General features: G+C 45.2%; 1 protein-coding gene and 1 non-coding gene across 3 annotated transcripts in view; one reads left to right on the forward strand and one right to left on the reverse strand.

The window, feature by feature from the left end:
- Positions 1-20,805, reverse strand: part of LOC124602126 (flocculation protein FLO11) — a 616,796-nt gene that overhangs the window by 57,937 nt on the left and 538,054 nt on the right. For both annotated transcript variants that reach the window (XM_047136299.1, XM_047136297.1), the window contains exon 5: positions 20,636-20,701. In XM_047136299.1, coding sequence (XP_046992255.1) covers positions 20,636-20,701 — 66 coding nt within the window. The remainder of the gene's footprint in view (positions 1-20,635; positions 20,702-20,805) is intronic.
- Trnat-agu lies at positions 13,883-13,956 on the forward strand. Its single transcript has one exon. It is a non-coding gene; the product is annotated as a tRNA-Thr (tRNA).

The following is a 20,805-nucleotide window of genomic DNA, read 5'->3' on the forward strand; positions in this document are numbered from 1 at the left end:
CGCCGTACACTTGTTGTGACATTACAATCGTTTCACTTGCAATTTTTCCTAGTTTGAAACAAAATTTGATGTTAACACGCTGTTCTTTCTGTACACTCAACATTTTCCGACGCACAGACAAAACGTCAACTACTTAAAACAGACGCCACGGGCAGACTGAGTGCAGGAGGCAGATGAAACTCGAGCAGTAGGTGGAGCGAGAGTCACGTGACAGGCTACGCGACTTTCAGCCTTATTGCATTCGTTTTATTGTTTCACCAGTACTAGTCCGGTTTTTTTCCAGCCACACCTCGTAAGTATGAGGAAAATCTGTGAGAATGGTTTGGTAAGGTCCCCCTTGTGTAAATACAGATTTGGTCGCACTTCGTTTTCGCCGAGATGTTACTACTTCCGTGTCTCCTGACAGCTGTAATAAGTCAAGGACGGGAATTAGGTGCAAGAAACGCGCCAACTAAATTTACTCATTCCACAACTTCCTTAATCACTGGTGGTAGCTACACTCCCGCGTACTGCGCAAAGGGCAGCAGCAGCCAGAGTACTACGATCGGAACGCGCCAAGAAAAACAAAGTCGACGCCTCCTTTGTCCAGGATTAACTTAGCCTTCGCTAGTGGAGGCTTGCGAAATCCTATTCGCTGTAGTGCTAGAAAGCTGCGTAGCTACGGAAAGAATTTCGGAGATTCACAAAGAAGCAGAAAAATCGCGCAGCCGAGAAGATTATCCGCCAGTTTTAGTTTCAAACTACGATTCATTCGAGATCGGTTCGTGTCGTTTATTGGGTACTGACTCTACAACCAATAAGCTTTTGCGTAAACGACGTTGCCTTTCTTCCAAGGATTCCATTTAAGTACCCCTCCTACACTCTGCTATGGGCTGGACTTACCTAACAACGTGATTCTGAATTTGTTCTGTGCCTGTTGCCGCGCCTACCCGACAAGGATACCAAATTCTGGGGCAATACACTCTAGCATCTGGTACGACATTTCATCGAGGCACGACAAAAACAGGCGGCGGCGCGTGCAGCGCTACGGTAGACCTGAATGAGCTCCCTCGCTCAGTTCAGCACGTGGTAAATCTTAACTGGGTATGTACGTACAAACGAGAACCCCATCAAATACTGGAAACTGCTATAGTGGAATCTTACTGATTACTAGTACTACCACGAAACACACATCTTTGCAGCATGCTGTGATTTAAGACCTACGCTTGATATAAATGGATAGCGACTTGTTTACAGGATTCGGTCTCTTCTACTTAACAGTCCTCATTTCATACAAGCTATAGTGGGTCATCCAATCGATAATCATTTTGGCGCGATTTTAGTTTCACTGTAACTATCACAGGCGTAACAAATTATTAGTAGGCCTACGGACTTCCGATCGTTGTAAGACCAACAAACAGTAAGACTTCATAATAGCGGATTCCAATAGAAGACGCAATTCTCATTTGTACGTAGAGACCCATTCGTAAATACGCAGTTACGAGTTAACAGGCGTAGAAACGCTGTTTGTCTGCTGAGCTGAACGAGGGAGCGAGCTCAGGCCTGCCCTCGTGACGTACGCGCGGCGGCCTGTCTTTCTCGCGGACCTTGGATTTCATTCACACGTGCACTGAACTTCGCACGCTCCTTCCATCGCGTCAGTGCACCAAATGGAAATTTTGCCCTACTCTGTCCGCATTTCCTTGTGATCGTCCAACGTCAATGCTGCCCTCTACAGAACTGCATCGTCAGCGATAATCGGACAGTACTGCTGACCTGATCTGATAAACTGTTGATGGACACTGAGTACGTTAGCGATCTCATTAAAATTCCTTGGAGCTCGTCCGATCCACATTATTTATGATTCTTCGTCCGGTACAGAGTTGTAGGTCCTGTCAGTCAAATGTTCATCGATCCAATCGCAAATCGGTGAAGATACTCCGTATGGTCGTGCCTTATATGTTAGTCGACGATGTGGTAGAACGTCGACCGCCTTTGAGAAACTTAGGGAGTCGGAATTACCAGTCACCTACACCTGCTGTTCGCAAGATGTCGCGCTATGTCCGAAGGCATCAACAATGTTTTTTATTATTATTATTATTATTATTATTATTAGTAGTAGTAGTAGTAGTAGTATTCCGTTATTGTAATAACTTGTTCGACATTATTGTGATAATGATACAATGGTCCAATGCAGTAAGAAAATAGTGAGGTCAGACACCTGCGCTAAGTCATCGGCAAGCAACAAATGCAGGAGTCTCAGGATGTCTTCACAGTTCATTAGTGAGTGTGCGGTACTGTGATGTCACTGAAATAGAGAAAACAATTGGGAAGTCCAAAGGTCAAGTTGTTTCACGTGTCCCATGTGAGTAGAAAGGGAGTTAGTTCATTCCTGTTTACAGAAATGATAAAAGGAAGGAGGCATAGAATTAGACAGCAATATCGCTGACGTCCGTCTGTTGAGCGCTCATGGGGCATATTCTAAGCTCAAACGATATGGCGTACCTGGAGGAAAACATGTTTTTTTTTTTTTTTTTTATTCCAAGCAATCAGCACGGGTTCAGAGAAAACAACCGGGCAGAAAAACAGCTGGCATTGTACATACACGACGTCTTGTAACGATAAAGGTAGGTGAGCAGGTAGATTCTGTGGTCCTATATTTCCGTAAGCCATTCTACAGTGTACCACACCGTCTACTACCACCATGATACCATCGTAAGGAGTATCTACTTTAATACGTGTTTGATTCTAGTACCTTATACTCGTTAGCGAACGTTCCGTAGAAACGATAGTAACATCGTGTGGCCCAACAGAACCTCCATCACCTTCAATATACATGAACGATTTATCATAGAGAATCACGAGGCAATATCGTCCTTCGACAATCGTACTGAGCTGCAAAAAGTCTTGGACAAAATTTCCGCTTGATGTAATGAATAGCAGGTCCCTTTAAACGTGGATATATGTAACACAGTGCTTATAACGAAGATAAAGAACCTTATAGTATCTGATTACAAGATCAGTGCTGAACATCTTGAGCACGTCACGTCATTTAAGTATTTAGAGGCTAAGAAGCGATGTGGAATGGGAAGATCACTTCAAACCAGTATTACGTAAGACAGATTTGTAAGAATGGTTCTGGGGAAGTGCAGTGCACCTCAAGAAGCTAGTTTGACCAATTCTTGAATACTGTCCCAGTGTTTGGAGTCCCTATAGAGCAGGCATGACATCAGACATCGAACGAATTCATAGCCTCGCTGCTGGGATCGTAACAGATCGATATAGCAAATACGAAAGTATAACTGAAAAGCTTTAAATATGTAAAATGGCAGTTGTTGGGAGAAACGCGGCAGAGTTCTCGTGAAAGTAAGAACGATTTTATGCGCAATCAAAGGCATATAGTCAATCATTTTTCCTTCGATCAATACGTGAATGGAAAGAAAATCAATAATTGTACAGGTACCCAACGCTATGCACTGCACAGTGGCTTGCGAAGTATGTATGTACATGTAGATAAGGAAATGTCAGCTGTGCGATAAGGGGGGAGGTCTGACTGTCCCGTCGCGGCCTGGCAGAGAAGGGATTCACAGCGGCGGGTAGCTACCGGGTAGCCCTGCGGTTGGAAAGCGGCGACACAACTTCGGGCGTGACGGCCGCCTGCTCCACGGCTACACAGTGCGTGGCGGGGATAATCAGCGCAGCAGACTCTCCGCCTGTTCCCGCAGCCTCGCGGCAGAATCGTGGCCTTATTTGGGAAACGCGCCGAGCGCGTCAACACGGAACAGTCATGACTGCGCCACCTTACGCTACTCCGTCTCCCGGCGCCAGCCACTGGCGGCGGCTGGTACCTGCTGGAAACACCAGCAGTAGCATCATCGCCGTGCGTGACTCAGTTGGCTTCCAAATCAATGTCGACTCCATGGGACGTTCCCACGTATTTCAGATTTCATTCGGTGATTCATTCGTACGTGCAAGCATTACCGATCATGTCGTCGATTCACTATTATGAGATTCGTAAACTGCCGCGAAGCATACAAGAGCAAACCATTAGTAGCTTAGGAATACCTTTGACGAGCGGCGCTACTGCTTTGTACTTGGAAACTGGTAGTAAGGACTATGAAACCAAACTGCCGCGGTCATCGGTCCCTAGGATTACACACTAACTTAAACTAAGTTTCGCTAAGGACAACTCACACACCCATGCCTCCGACGGGGGGAGCCGCGCGAAGACGCCTAAGATCGCATGGCTACCCCGCACGGCTTTACTGCTTTGTATTAAAGGGTCTCATTACCCATAATTTTCCGCCCATAAAAGTTCAAAATTTGGCAGCAGTAAGCCTCTTGCGTAATGTCACAGAAAAAATAGAAATACGTGACCAAGTTTCCAAATGGTGAATTTCGCAAGATTTCTGTTGGCCTTCAACGCCGCCATCATGTCGTAATTCTTGAAATTTTCAGGGCGTAAAGAGCATTCCATGAAATCTCGGGATTGCAGCCGGAATACGTCGACTTCTTGCCACGCAGGACACGTGAAACAACTTGACCTTTGGTCTTCCCAATTGTTTTCTCTGTCTGAGTGACATCACAGTACCGCACACTCACTAATGAAACTGTGAAGCAATCATGAGACTCCTGCATTTTTGGTATCAAGGTATCAACGTGAACTAGCAATCTCCAATGCAAAACACTAACCTGAAGATGGCTGAATGGTTGCCAGTCGAAATATCGTGGCAAAAAGTCAGCTTTATCCGGCTGCAATGCTGAAACTTCATGGAATAGGCCATCACGTCATTCGGCTTCAAAATTAGTGAAACGTTCCTGATTCATTGTACACTGCCTAGGAAACAGAGCAACAGTGAGCAACATATTCGGTATACGGTGATGGATTGACGAGATTCGCAAAAAACTGACTTTCTTGCCAAACCAAAAATTGTTTTTAACATTACGTTCATTAAACTCAATACATCTGTTCCAGTGAAACTATTTTTCTTTTACTTCACTTTTAAGATATATATCCAACTCTGTATAACATTAATTTGCAGATAATCTTCGAGTCTGCCGAAAACGTATCTTCTCCAAGACAATTTTTTACGATTAGGAAACTTGAAATGGTCACAACGGACCAAATCCGGTTGGCTGTATGGAGAGCTAGTTCCATGTATCGAATGTGCACATTTTCCGACCCAGCGGTCGATATCTACTTATCGTGCGATTTCGGTATTTTTAGTTCAATGATCTCGCAAAGACGAGCACATGATACTTAAAAGTCGTCTTAGATTCATAATTTGACTTCCCAGAATCGGCATATAAAGGTGATACATGGAGAAATAGAGTACCGTATTAATTTTTGTTGTGGTAAAATTTTACGGAACGATCAATTCTAATAATGAATAATAACTAGTCTAGCACATGCACATGTTTTATCTGGTAGAACACAAAGTGTTACGACAGACGGAGAACCGTTATACTCGGAACTCCCTGGATAGAACAAGATACCTCGACCTAACATAGGGATTGTTTCCGGGCCCGATAAAGGGTTACGCTTGCAGTTGTAATCTGACTGTGCCTTTAATTCACGTAAGATATTTCGACACAAGATATTCTATTTAACCATTCCTCCTCAAAAAAAAAAAAAAATCGAGGACACTAAGAGATTCAGAAATAAACTACCTGTTCATTTGCCCTGAGTGACAGATTGCAGTAACAGAGCTCTCTCATCGACTGACGTCAGTGAGAGAACTGCCAAGCACATACATTAATGGCTACAGAAAAACATGCCAAGCCGCACCTACACGACGTTATTTGTAGTCAATGATACAGGCAATGTCGCGTAGCTGCTTCGTACTCGGTGACGTAAAAATTCTATTCTTGGCTGCTATGCCAGAAATTCGCTACTGACCTATCCCAGTTCTAAAAATGAATCCTCAACAATACGCCCAACGCGACTTTTTGTTGTTCCCAATGAAATAGAAACGATGCTCCCTGCGTAGCAGTCTTTTCGTTGCCAACGTTACGAGCATAGATACTGTGCACGTATTTAATAGCGTAAATAATATGAAAGGGCCTGCACAAAGCAGAGCTTACAGATCTGAGGAAAACTGAATGTAAAAAAAAGGGTGTTTTTTTATCAAAAACAGATAACATCGAAAGACAATATTAATGGATAAAGAACTGTACGATTAGCTATGTTTTGCATTAAACACAAAACTGCTTGGAACACCACCTTCTAAAGATTCTAGCAAGCTAATGACTCCATTCTGACATGGTAAAGATATTTCTATTGGTTTTCATGGATGTCAACATTCCGAACATACCATAAAATTAGATAAAGAAGAAATTTCTTATTTCTGCTCTGGTTGTGTAAGTGCACGGACGAAAAACGGATAGAAACGCGCCATTTGTGTTCTCTAGGAACTAAAATCATCTTTACGAATTATGTGGCTGTTTTATTAAAATACCATTAAATTATTAGCCGAGTTTTAGATAATTATCGGATACTGCCGATTTGCGGAGAACAATTAATATCCAGTCGCTCGTAGGCAGGAGTTAACTTTTAGGAGTGGCGATCGCCCTCGTCAGTAGTTGGTATGCCTCGAGGCATGGCAGTTGACCACGTATCCGTCTCTTGTGATTTTATTTCCTGTATCAGGTATTTATCGCTTTTCTCCCTAACACTGTCCGTTAGTTGGAGTTTTTCTCTTCCTCTCCTTCCCTTTTTTGTCTGAGTCATCAGTCTTCTGACTGGATTGATGCGGCCAGCCACGAATTCCTCTCCTGCGCCAACCTCTTCACTCAGAGTATCACTTGCAACCGATGTTCTCAACTGTTTGCTGGATGTGATCCAATCTCTAATCTCCCCCTGTACCACCCCCTAATTCATTGCTGGGGCAGACATTGGTGCCTCAAGATGTGTCTGAGCCATTTTTTCTTTATTTTTCCTCGTGCCGGCTAAGAGGTATCCGTTCTCCCCAACTTTTCCAGCACGTCGCTTCTCACCCTATCTTCCCAATTCTCACACTGTAATCACCACGATAAGCAATTATGAGCAGTGCCTCCAAAGTTTATTTCTTTTAAAAATATTATTTCTTTTTCGAAAAAAGATAATATTCCTTTTCGAGATATCCAGGTCTCTGCACCGTATAAAACCATAGCGATCGGGGAGTTTAAAATTTACGTAGGTCAGGAGAACGTAGCCGTTGGGTATTGTGAATAAAGCAAAGCGTGGCCTTACGAAATTCTAGTGTGCGCGTCTGACACTAGTATTAATTTTATATTACAAACTAAATAGCAGTTTCCTAACAATGGGGCTGTTTGCTTATTCATATCAGTTTCTTTACCGAGTGTTTCAAAATGAACATCGGGGTTTTAAGGCTTTGTAGCATTTATCACAGCCAACCTAGAGTTATGAATAATACATCAAATGAAAGAGTAAGTCAGTTTTGTTTGTGTGCCTGTGCACATGCGCATGCAATGTTCCCTTTGTCTTCCGTTGGAAAGTCCTTGTGGAGAATATGGCGAGAAGTGGCTTTTATGTTCTGCAGTTTGCAAGGACTAAATCTGTTGTTACATAGCAAAGTGCGTTCCGTATTAAGTTCCATTGTTATCCTGATAACGACATCCGTAGATGGTATCACCAGCTTGAAGACACCGGCTGTCTTTGCAAAGGGAAGAGTACGGGATGACCGAGAGTGACTGCAGAACGCGTTGAACGAGTGAGAAGGTCTTTCACACTTAGCCGCAAGAAATCAGTTCGGGAGAGACCACTCGCGAAATAGCAGTTCCAGTGACGTCTGTACGGAGACTTTTAAGAAGATGCTTACAATTACGTCCTTATCGTTGCAGTTGTTACAAGCTCTAAAGCCTACAAACTAGAGCGTACGTACGTTTTACTTTTCAATTTTGCAAACGAAATTTTGCTGCATGTCGATACACATTTTATGGATGGGGTCGTCTTTAGTGATGAATCGACATTTCGACTAAGTAGAAACGTCAACACACAATGTGCGCATTATGGGATCAACAAATCCCCACGAGATGGTACAGTTTCAACGAGACACCCCAAATTGAATGTTTCTGGCTTCCCGGCGGAAAGTTTATGGGTCTTTCTTTTTCGGTGAAAGAATTGTAACCAGTGCATCTTATCTTTATAAGGTAGAAGTATGGCTGTTTCCTCACTGGAAGAAGCTGAACCACAGAACTTTATATGGCAGCAAGCTGGTGGTCCACCTCGCAGTGATAACTCATTACGTTACAGGTTAAACAAACGTTGTACCAAACGGATGGATTGGCCGCAAGGAACAGAATGACAGAGCTTGTTTCGCATGGCCTTAACGTGCAGCTGATCTGACGCCTAGCAGTTTTAAGTTTTGGGAGTCCATAGAGGTACATGTGCATGTGCCTCCGCTTATTGACACATTCTTGAGGACGTACACAACACATGATCGCACACACAGAGTCATACTTACGTGAGTACAGTCAACAGAGCGTGCACAATGTCAGCGCTAGTACCGTGTATACCCTCCTTTTGCAACAATGCAGGCTGCAATTTTCCCGTGGAGACAATCGTATAGGAGCTGAATGTAGTCCTGCGGAATGGCCTGCCATGCACTTTTCACCGGTGTCTCAGTTGGGCCAGAGTTCGAGCCGGACGCGCAGACCGCGCAAGATGACGTTCCATCCGGTCCCACACATGCCCAATGGGGGACAGAGCCGGGGATCGTGCTGGCCAGGGTAGTTGACTACACCTTCAAGAGTACATTAGGTGGCACGGGATACACGTGGAAATGCACTGTCCTGTTGGAAAACCACATCATCTTGCTGGTCCGTGAACGGTAGCACGATGGATTGGATGATGGTTTGAATGTATCGTGCACTGTTCATTGTTCCCTCGACGATCACCAGAGGAGCACGACCACAACATGACGCCGGGTGCACGTACAGCAGAATTGAGCAACATATGGAGCGTGAGGTCTCCACAGCGCATCGATGTTGTGCCTCTGTCGTATACACTCCTGATTTTGGCGCTCAAGTTCACTACGCCACACATGCGTACACAATCATTGGCACCAAGACAGAAGCGACTCTGGTCACTGAAGACGACACGTCTCCACTCGTCCTTCCATAAACGCCAACCGCGATATTATTGGAGGCAGGATGAACGATGGTGCGGCGTGAGCGGAAGACGCCCTGACGGTACGCAGGACCGTCGCTCTGCTTCATGGAGACGCTTCCGAATGGTTCTCGCTGATATCCCTGAAGCAACGGTGTCCCTAAGTTGTTATGAAGTAACGGTATGGTCCAGTACAGCACTTGGTAGGATACGACGGTCTTGGTGTGAATCTGTACGTCGCTGCTGTCCGGACCCAGGTCGACGGTCCTGTGCACCTTCTGCTGACCACTGGCGACAACATCGATGCGCTGTGGAGACCTCACGCTCCATATGTTGCTCAATTCTGCTGTACGTGCATCCGGCCTCCCGCAGGCTGACTGTACGCCCTCGCTCAAACTCCGTCAATTGCACGGACGGTTCACGTACACGCTCTCTCTGCATGGTAACAGTGTTGCAGACATAGACGGAACTCCGTATGCCATAGCAAACTGGCTGCCACTGGCTCTGGTGGTGACCAACCGAGGCGCAGCTAGCAACATCCACAACTAATAACACGGTACCTGGTGCGTCCGCAGCGTTGCGCGTTTGATCATTTCACGCACCGCCCTCTCGTAGTGTACAGTGCAAGTATGGCGTGTCTTATTCACTTGTGTCAATGTGTTCGTTTTTCATTTTCCGGGACTGTACATGGGTCATATAAGCTAATGTATCTTTTACTGTTTGAGAGCCAATTGAACCAAATATTGTAGACTCATTATGTTATTGGCTACAATCTGGACTTCTTTCAACTATTTTGTCAAGTAAGTTGATCAGGATTTTGCTGGATACTTCTAGAACACATACTACGAGGAAAATTTTCTCAAAGGTTAGTATACTGATCACTTTCAAAATATGGTAGGTTGTTGCTGTTGTGGTCTTCAGTCCTGAGACTGGTTTGATGCAGCTCTCCATGCTACTCTATCCTGTGCAAGCATCTTCATTTCGCAGTACCTACTGCAACCTACATCCTTCTGAATCTGCTTAGTGTATTCATCTCTTGGTCTCCCTCTACGATTTTTACCCTTCACGCTGCCCTCCAACGCTAAATTTGTGATCCCTTGATGCCTCAAAACACGTCCTACCAACCGATCCCTTCTTCTAGTCAACTTGTGCCACAAGCTTCTCTTCTCCCCAATCCTATTCAATACCTCCTCATTAGTTACGTGATCTACCCACCTTATCTTCAGCATTCTTCTGTAGCACCACATTTCGAAAGCTTCTATTCTCTTCTTGTCCATACTAGTTATCGTCCATGTTTCACTTCCATACATGGCTACACTCCATACAAATACTTTCAGAAACGACTTCCTGACACTTAAATCTATACTCGATGTTAACAAATTTCTCTTCTTGAGAAACGCTTTCCTTGCCATTGCCAGTCTACATTTTATATCCTCTCTACTTCGACCATCATCAGTTATTTTACTCCCCAAATAGCAAAACTCCTTTACTACATTAAGTGTCTCATTTCCTAATCTAATCCCCTCAGCATCACCCGATTTAATTTGACTACATTCCATTATCCTCGTTTTGCTTTTGTTGATGTTCATCTTATATCCTCCTTTCAAGACACGGTCCATTCCGTTCAACTGCTCTTCCAAGTCCTTTGCTGTATCTGACAGAATTACAATGTCATCGGCGAACCTCAAAGTTTTTACTTCTTCTCCATGGATTTTAATACCTACTCCGAATTTTTCTTTTGTTCCCTTTACTGCTTGCTCAATATACAGATTGAATAACATCGGGGAGAGGCTACAACCCCGTCTCACTCCTTTCCCAACCACTGCTTCCCTTTCATGCCCCTCGACTCTTATAACTGCCATCTGGTTTCTGTACAAATTGTAAATAGCCTTTCGCTCCCTGTATTTTACCCCTGCCACCTTCAGAATTTGAAAAAGAGTATTCCAGTTAACGTTGTCAAAAGCTTTCTCTAAGTCTACAAATGCTAGAAACGTAGGTTTGCCTTTTCTTAATCTTTCTTCTAAGATAAGTCGTATGGTTAGTATCGCCTCACGTGTTCCAACATTTGTACGGAATCCAAACTGATCTTCCCCGAGGTCCGCTTCTACCAGTTTTTCCATTCGTCTGTAAAGAATTCGCGTTAGTATTTTGCAGCTGTGACTTATTAAACTGATAGTTCGGTAATTTTCACATCTGTCAACACCTGCTTTCTTTGGGATTGGAATTATTATATTCTTCTAGAAGTCTGTGGGTATTTCGCCTGTCTCATACATCTTGCTCACAAGATGGTAGAGTCTTGTCATGACTGGCTCTCCCAAGGCCATCAGTAGTTCTAATGGAATGTTGTCTACTCCCGGGGCCTTGTTTCGACTCAGGTCTTTCAGTGCTCTGTCAAACTCTTCACGCAGTATCTTATCTCCCATTTCATCTTCATCTACATCCTCTTCCATTTCCATAATACTGTCCTCAAGTACATCGCCCTTGTATAAACCCTCTATATACTCCTTCCACCTTTCTGCCTTCTTTTCTTTGCTTAGAAGTGGGTTGCCATCTGAGCTATTGATATTCATACAAGTGGTTCTCTTCTCTCCAAAGGTCTCTCTAATTTTCCTGTAGGCAGTATCTATCTTACCCCTAGTGAGACAAGCCTCTACATCCTTACATTTGTCCTCTAGCCATCCCTGCTTAGCCATTTTGCACTTCCTGTCGATCTCATTTTTGAGACGTTTGTATTCCTTTTTGCCTGCTTCATTTACTGCATTTTTATATTTTCTCCTTTCATCAACTAAATTCAATATTTCTTCTGTTACCCAAGGATTTCTATTAGCCTTCGTCTTTTTACGTACTTGATCCTCTGCTGCCTTCACTACTTCATCCCTCAGAGCTACCCATTCTTCTTCTACTGCATTTCTTTCCCCCATTCCTGTCAATTGTTCCCTTATGCTCTCCCTGAAACTCTGTACAACCTCTGGTTCTTTCAGTTTATCCAGGTCCCCTCTCCTTAAATTCCCGCGTTTTTGCAGTTTCTTCAGTTTAAATCTGCAGTTCATAACCAATAGATTGTGGTCAGAATCCACATCTGCCCCTGGAAATGTCTTACAATTTAAAACCCGGTTCCTAAATCGCTGTCTTACCATTATGTAATCTATCTGATACCTTTTGTATCTCCAGGATTCTTGCAGGTATACAACCTTCTTTCATGATTCTTGAACCAAGTAGGTTATTCTTAGTAATTAGGTAAAAACATCTATTTACCAGTTTCTCAGTATCAGTCTTAGAACACTCGGAATAATTTTTTTTTTTAATTTGTGTGTATGATACATAGCAATTATTATTTCACAAAAATTGAAATAAATTTGGCAGTAACGCACTTTGAAAAGTTTTGTACCGCAAGAAGTTGTGTCATCATGTGTAAAAAGTCTGCAGCAAATTCCACCTTCTTATCTGCAGTGGTTCGGCAGAAAATGTTTCTCGTACACCGAAAAACTAAAGTAACATGTAGTGAAGAAAGAAGGTTTTATTATCCTTTATGCCAGAAACAGGTGCCTTAGTGTTGGCCAAAACCATACATTAGGTCCTTTTGGCCTTCATGTAGCTCTTTTCAACAAGTCTGATCCTTCTGGCATGCCCTTTTGGCAATACCCCTCACTAACGTTTCAGAACTAGCAGTACGCACATCATCAGTCTCCTTCAACAGATTTTCAGTGAAACAATCTGCGCCAAATCCTAGTTTCAGAAGGAGCCCGATTCTTTCATTGTTACCATAACTGAATACCATACAAGCATCATATGAGGAACTTTTAACAACAGATGAGCAGAATCTTCGGGTATCCCTTCTAAAGAAGGTTATTTAAGCCTTCGTTCACGTTTTTTGTTCCACCATGTATGCGTTTCTTTAATAAATCGTAATAAAGCACATCGTAAATGAGCACAAAGCTTTCTATACTCCACAGATGTCTTCCCTGATGGCAGAAATATAACATTGCAAACAAGGATAGAGTCGTAATCGGAGCAGATATTTTTAACATTGTACAGAACTATCTGGTGGCAAAAAGATTTAACATGTTCGACCAATTTTACGTAATTCCCCCTTACGAAAGAAAACTGAAGCAGTTGCTGCCACAGTGACTTCACACATTGGCCAAGGCTTGGGAAGACTCGCCTATTGACTCAATGGGAGCCGTGTTACGAATGGTGCTCACACTGAACACGTGTAAGAAAAGCTGTTTCGTTATATGAATGCGTGGTGTCTGTTCTTTCGGACATGTCCGAAAGATCAGATATCACACGAAATCCGCAGCTGTGATACATTACACGTAAACTGAAGGCGGGGTGGGGGTGGTGGTGGTGGTGCGGGGAAGGAGGAGGAAAGGATAGGAAGGCGAAGGGACTACTGATGTCACCTGCATCGGGAATTTACGCCGAATCAGCGGCGACGAGCGAAAATGTGTGCCAGACCGGGATTCGAACCTAGGATCTCATGCGTACTAGGCAGCTGCGGTAACCACTGCACTACCCGGACACAGTGTTTATCGCAACTCCGTGGACTAACATGGCACACCTCCCGACCAACCCACACTCCCACCCAGCGCCACCTATCCGCAGTCCCTTTCCATACCACCCATGCTCGCTAATTTTGGATTCCAGTCGGAGGTCGACCGTAACTGTGCATTCGTACTATAGGTGGTGCATTCGATGCCCGTCGAGGCGAACATTTATATGAACACGCTAGGTGGTAATGTTGGTCGGCTGCGAGGTATGTAGGAAATCCCGCGCAGTTGAGATAAACACCGTGTCCGGGTGGCGCAGTGGTTTACGCAACTGCCTAGTAAGCAGGAGATCCTGGGTTCGAATCCCGGTGCGGCACACATTCTCGCTCGTCACCGCTGTTTCCGCATGTAGTCGTGATGCAGCTGACATAAGGGTGCCTTTCATTACTTTTCTGCCCCTACTTTCAATTTACATAAAATGGTTCAAATGGCTCTGAGCACTATGGGACTTAACTTCTGAGGTCATCAGTCCCCAAGAACTAACTAACCTAAGGACATCACACACATCGATGCCCGAGGCAGGATTCGAACCTACGATCGTAGCGGCCACGTGGTTCCAGACTGAAGCGCCTAGAACCGCACGGCCACACCGGCCGGCTCAATTTACATACAAAACTATTAAGGTTGCTTTTTCATTCAATATTTTACTTAAAACTGTTGAGTGTAATAAATGCGACATAGACCTAAAACCAGATGGCCATTCCGACACATCCGGTATTTGGAAAAGGAGGAAGAGTCTGACCGCGGACCGGAGATGGAGTACGCCGTCACTGATCGACTAGTGTCGGCTGACCCCGCACGCTGTGGCACGCGGGCAGTCCGTTCGCGCCGACAGCTCGGCGCACCACGCATTCGCCGAGGTGGCACGGCCATTGAAGCTGGGAGTCGATGGCGCTGCCATGAATGGCGTAGCGGCGAGCTACCGCCAGCCACTAGCGGCCGCATTAGTAATGTAAATGCGGACGCATCCGTCGCACGCGGCACGCGCCGACCGCCCTTTGTCTTTCCGAGAGGCAGGTGAGCGAAAAAAAAGCATAGGGAGGCGCGCAGCCGGAGCGGACGTCATGTTGCTGGTCCAGCGTCCGGTGCGGCCTGATGAATGGCGAACAGGAACGGGAGCGTTTGTGGCCTTACAAGGAAGGCGGGGCTCATTGTCTCGGCGGTAACGGGGTCCGCGCGCCATTGAGGCGGCGACGGCGGCTGCGACCGCAGCAAGAAGTGGTCGCCGGAAGGGCGCCCTATATGGCAGCCACCCCGGAGCGTGACCATTTTTCCTTAACGACCGGGATATCTGCGAACGTCGCCCCAGGAATGTGGGCCTCAGTATGGAAGCGTCCGCCGCATTTGGCTTGTCCGCAACAGCGCTATATAATCCCCTCGGAGCGAATATGCAGCACAACTCAAACAGGCCTTGGAGACCGAGCCCTTTCGTGAGAACGCCACAAAAGGATCGATGAATTTGGGAACTCCCAAACGGTCCGGGCCTTACCAAACAGAGGGGGGGGGGGGGGGGGGGGGCTTTACCACTCATATGTGATAGAATATTAGCGCAATGCAGTTAATGCGGATGAGTAGAAAAAGTAGTACTCGAATACAGCATTAGCAGTGTCCTGCTTGACACACTCACGTCATTTAAACACCTGGGCGTAACGCTGCAAAGCGATATGAAATAGAACTTGCATTGAGGGCTCTGCTGGGAAAGCGAATGGTCGACTTCGGCTTATTGGGAGAATTCTAGTAAAGTGTGGTTCATGTTTAAAGGAGACCGCACATAGGACGCTAGTGTGACCTACTCACTGATCGACTGTTTGAGATCCGTACCAGATCGGACTGAAGGAAGACATCGGAGCAATTCAGAAGTGGGCTGCTACATTTGTTACTGGTAGGTTCGAACAACACGCATGTGTTACGGACATGCTTCGGGAACTCAAATGGGAATCCCTGAAGTGAAGATAACATTCTTTTCGAACAACGCTACTGAGAAACTTTTAAAAAGAGTAAACTACCATGTGACTGTGTATCATTACATTTATATTTTGTACTATGCAGATTTCGGTTTTTATGCCACTGTCAAATACAGCGCTAAATGTCATATCTGTTAAGACAGTCCAAAGCAGTAAACAAGGCTAACATGTCTTTAAGATGTTTACCTGCTTTGCGGCTTAACAGATATGACTTAATAATGGTCTAACAACATTTAGGATTGTACTCGATAATGGCATAAAAGCCGAAATCTGGTTAGCACAAAAGATAAATATAATAATCCACGGCCAAATGGCGGTTTACTCTTTTAAAAAGTATTGCACGACTGTGGCTCAATGCCATCCAAAACCTTTTTACTATTGAGAAAATTCAGACAACCGCATTTGAAGCTGACTGCAGAACGGAACTGCCTCCAACATACATTGCGCGTAAGGACCAGAAGACAAGATACGAGAAATTGGGACTCATGGGAAAGCTTATAGACTACCTTTTTGCCCTCGTTCTGTTTGCAAGTGAAACAGAAAAGAAAATGACTATTTCTTTGGGGTACCCTCCGCCATGGATTGCGGGGTATCTATGTAGTGATATAGTACAATTATTTAGGGGTAATAGTAAGAAATGATAAAAAAACTGGCTGATCAAGTAAAATCAGTAGCAGGGAAAGCGAATGGACGATTTCCAGGAAAGGTTCTCGGAAACGGCAATGAATTTATATGGGTAATCGCATACAAAATTCTAGCGACCAATACTAGAGTACTGTTTCAGTGATTGGAGTCCTTATCTAGAAGATATAACAAATGACATCGAACGACGTCACAGACGGCTCCTGTGATCGTCACAGTTCGGTAGAGCCCACACACCAAGTGGACCGCTTTTGTTGCCTGGACCTTTAACCGATCCTAGATAACGATCTTCACACTAGTTTGTAGCCAATGGTTCCACCTTCCCCATACTACCGTTGACCTTAAAGCTCTTGCTAAGAGCCCAAGGAACGGCAACTTATATCTGAGGTAGGGAGAGGGCAGACGGCGGCGATGGGTGGAAGGGGTGGGGCGTCGTCGTCTTCGCCGAATGATACGTCGTTTGTGTGGAGAGTTGCAAGGGGTGAGGAGCGTCAGACTGTATTTCGCTTGTGTGGAAAAATGTTCTCGAGCCGGCCTTATCGTTATGGATACACGTACAGCCAGCCCATCGTCTTTCCTGTCTACATACTGTGTCACAAATCTCTCGTCGCACTCCGCACCGTCTCGGCCTTAGGAGCGTTGCTCCCTATGATCGCAGATCTGCCAGACCCATTCCAACCACAAAAAGGCACCAGATGGGTCGGGGTTTGCATGCCACCTACATACCTATTAAAGCACTGTGGTGTTCAAACCAGTCTTCATGTTGGTGATAGGTTTATCCTTTGAACACGTACACGGAACTCGCTAGCTGAAGAACTGCAACCGTAACACCACCATCACTGACCATTGCTAACCTTCGAGACCGCTTACCCAACAATGGACGGTGCTGTCATTTATCATACTGAGGGCCTGGGTCCGCAATACTGTGAGCCTGTATTGTCCTGTGGGGGCAACACGACCCTCAAGGACGGTCTATATACCACACGCCAAAGGGACGCCCAAGTCAATCACATCCAAGGCTGGTATTCCTGAACATCTTGCGTTCTTATAGCGTCGTCATGTCTCACAATGTCACCACGGTATCGCCGTACCTCACGTTGCGACGTCGATCTCGAGGATGAACTAACTCTCACACAAGGGATGTACGTTTCTCAGACGCGGAATCCGACGTCGTTTATAAGAGAAGCCTTCGTGTACGGGGGAACTATTCATAATAATGTATTCATGTCGTTACAGGCTAGTCATTAACACGGAGAAGTTTATATGACCATTAATTTGAAGTAGACTTTGCCCGAACTACAGCTTGGTGCAATATTTCAAGCTTCGTCCCGATATCGGTCTCCATTAACCGTTACATAAATCAAACGAGGCGATTACCGGCAAGCACGATAAGGTGAAACCATTGAAACTGTGATTAATGGGTGACGACACAACTGTCAGTGACGAGTCCGAGAACTCTCGGCGCTGCTGACGTCACGAGGCGGGGACAAAGCAGCGGGAAAATTAGGAGGAGTCGGCGCTTGGGCAGCTAGGCCGCTCGCTAGGCAAATCAGTGCTCACGGCGGCGGCCGACCAGTATTAAGGGGAGCGCCAAACTTGGTATACGGGCAGCGGGACCGTGGGACCGAGCGCTGAGACCGCGCTGGAGACCAAACCGGGAGGCGGCAGTGGCCGTGGGAGCCTCGGGTTATCTCGCAGGACAAAAGGACTCGTCCCGTCCAAGCGGTGTCCGGGCCCGTATTAGGAAGCGGGCGGTGGCGGGCAGCGCGCCGGCGGCGCCTCGCTCGCGTTGCCCACGTCGCGATATAAACAACTACAAACAACCACTGTGCTGCAACTCACCGGCGTTTATTTATTTATTGTTACTTCTAGAACACTCGACATTTCGACCTTTCTGTTGGAGTCTTCTTCAGGATTTTTCTTGCGTCCTCCGGTTAACTAAACTCAGCAACCCGGGGACACAAGACCATTTCTGAAGACGGTTCCCACGGAGGGGTCGAAGCGTATTCTAGAACTTTGAAGAGGAATAAAACGAGCCCCAACAACTCAGATTTTAGCACCAATGACAATGGCCAAAGCAACCTGCAGGCTTGAATACACACAAATCGCCTGCTGTATTGAAACTAAAACGGGCCGTATTTTTTTTTTTTTTTTCCAATAATTTTTATCCATTATTCAATACGTTAACTGAAATTCAGAGCAAGCTCTGTTTCACTTGTGGCTATTTCCTGATCAAGTCCTTGCAACAACTCATCGACTAAATTATTTACACACTAAATCAAAACTCAAATGGCTCTGAGCACTAAGGGACTTAACATCTGTGGTCATCAGTCCCCTAGAACTTAGAACTACTTAAACCTAACTAACCTAAGGACATCACACACATCCATACCCGAGGTAGGATTCGAACCTGCGACCGTAGCGGTCACACGGTTCCAGACTGAAGCGCCTAGAACCGCACAGCCACAACGGCCGGCACACACTAAATCAACTAGCAAACACGCATTGCAAACTTGTGTAGTTCGAGAAAGGTAAAAACGAGATAGATAGTCTTTGACAATACGATTATATACTTTCATTTTCTACCCGGAAGGGTAAAGTGGGCTGCCTGCTTCATTGAACACCCTAATTCTTTATCATACAAATACCAGGTGAGCTGGCCCTGGAGCATGGGGGAACCTAGATGATGATATTTGTGCATAGGCCTCCGGTTCCCGAATCTGCTTTTCAACCAAGGGAACGTCCCCAAAATAAATACAGCCGTTATGAGGGTGGCCAGACACAGCTGTAAGAGTATTGCAGGGTAAGTTATTGTACGAAATAATTGTTAAGAAAAAAATCTATATGTATGTCGCTTCCGAGTTAATTAGCATTGAAGTTAGCCAATCAGCCCGTTGCGTGAGAAAATTCAAGTGGCCTCGCAGATACAATTAGTGTCAGTTGTTCTCATAGCAATGATGGTACTATACGAGACTGCTTAGCCTCTTGCACGGTTTCGATCCTTATTCCGCCCCATGTCCACTTTTTGTATTATTCTCTGGTTAGATTTTAGGAAACCAAACGAACAACACGTTTGGCTACACCGTCTCCAGCGAGCCGCTTTAGTTCCCGAGCACAACGGCCTTATTGGCCAAATTCAATGCAAAGTAACTCGCAAACGGCGCAACGGATCGAATTGTTTCCTTAACAATTATCTCGCATCACAACCTGCTCCGCAACACCTTTATAAGCATTTCAGACTGTTTCTGACCACCCTGTATACTTGTTTGTAGACACAGCTGTTACTGTTTTGGAGACGGCCTGCTTAGCTGAGTGGCAATGTGCTTGCTTGCGCCCCCCCCCCCCCCCCCCCCAATGCAGCGCGCCCGGGTTCGATTCCCGGCCGGGCTGGAGATTTTCTCATCATCACCGGCACGTAAGTCGCCCAATGTGGCGTCGACTGAAATTAGACTTGCACTCGACGGCCGACCTTCCCCGGATGGGGCCTCCCGGCCAACAATGCCACCCGCTCATTTCATTTTTTTAGTGTATGGGACCAGCAAGACAGTGTATCATACCGCTTGAGGGAACAGTATACCTCATTTGAAATCTTTTATCACGCTGAGAAGCGACACATCTCCCTGTTTTATCAGAATTACTATCATTCTACCACACTAACACTATACATCACGCGATCGCCTGTTTGGTGTTCATTATTGGTCCTAGCATTTCTCTCCGCCTTTTCAGTGTCACTTCTATCCAACCAAGAAAGAGTTTAGCGTCTCTTCAGTAAGAAAGCAAACGGGACACTCACAATTCGAGGATGTTAGAGAAGAAAATCGGGAGCGACTTCGGTGAAAGATTGATACTAACGTCGAATGAATTTATCTGAAGAAACCACAAAGCACCTAAAAGTGAATGATCGAACTAGTACTTGAATACCGCTTCATACCAAAACGCCACTTTGCACGGTAGCACATACGAAGTCATTCGATTTGGCCTCGCAAGCAAACCCACCTAAAAGCTGTTGCTGTATGAATGCAAGCCATGGCTGACAGACTGCATAAAACAGAGGCGAGTGCTTAATGTTACTTCAAGCACCGAATGAAAGTCTGCGCTGTTTGTCACGTAAATCACGGACTTAATTTTCTTCTAATCTATTTCGTTGTTTTTAAAAATAGTTATTGTGAGTATCTGTATGAACAACTAACTTGCAAATTCGATGGTGGATCGTACTGATGCTTCAAATCCGTCATTAAAGTTACAGGCCATTCAGCACGATCAGTAGAATTCTCTACAGATCGACACTTATTAATTATGTTCACTGAACATGAAATATTTCATTGTACATCTGCAAATGTACAAATAACAAGGTAGAAAACACTACGTAGTTTCTGAAAAAGAGTACTCACCACATCGCCTGCACTGAGACGGGCTTGAAGATGTGCTGGCGACCGCAGACACTGACGCTGAAGCCCCTGAAAATTACATCACAACACTCATTTCTGTGCGTCAAAACAATAAATAACTAACACACACACACACACACACACACACACACACACACACACACACACACACA

The sequence above is a fragment of the Schistocerca americana genome, chromosome 1, assembly GCF_021461395.2.
Source record: "Schistocerca americana isolate TAMUIC-IGC-003095 chromosome 1, iqSchAmer2.1, whole genome shotgun sequence".
NCBI lineage: Eukaryota > Metazoa > Arthropoda > Insecta > Orthoptera > Acrididae > Schistocerca > Schistocerca americana.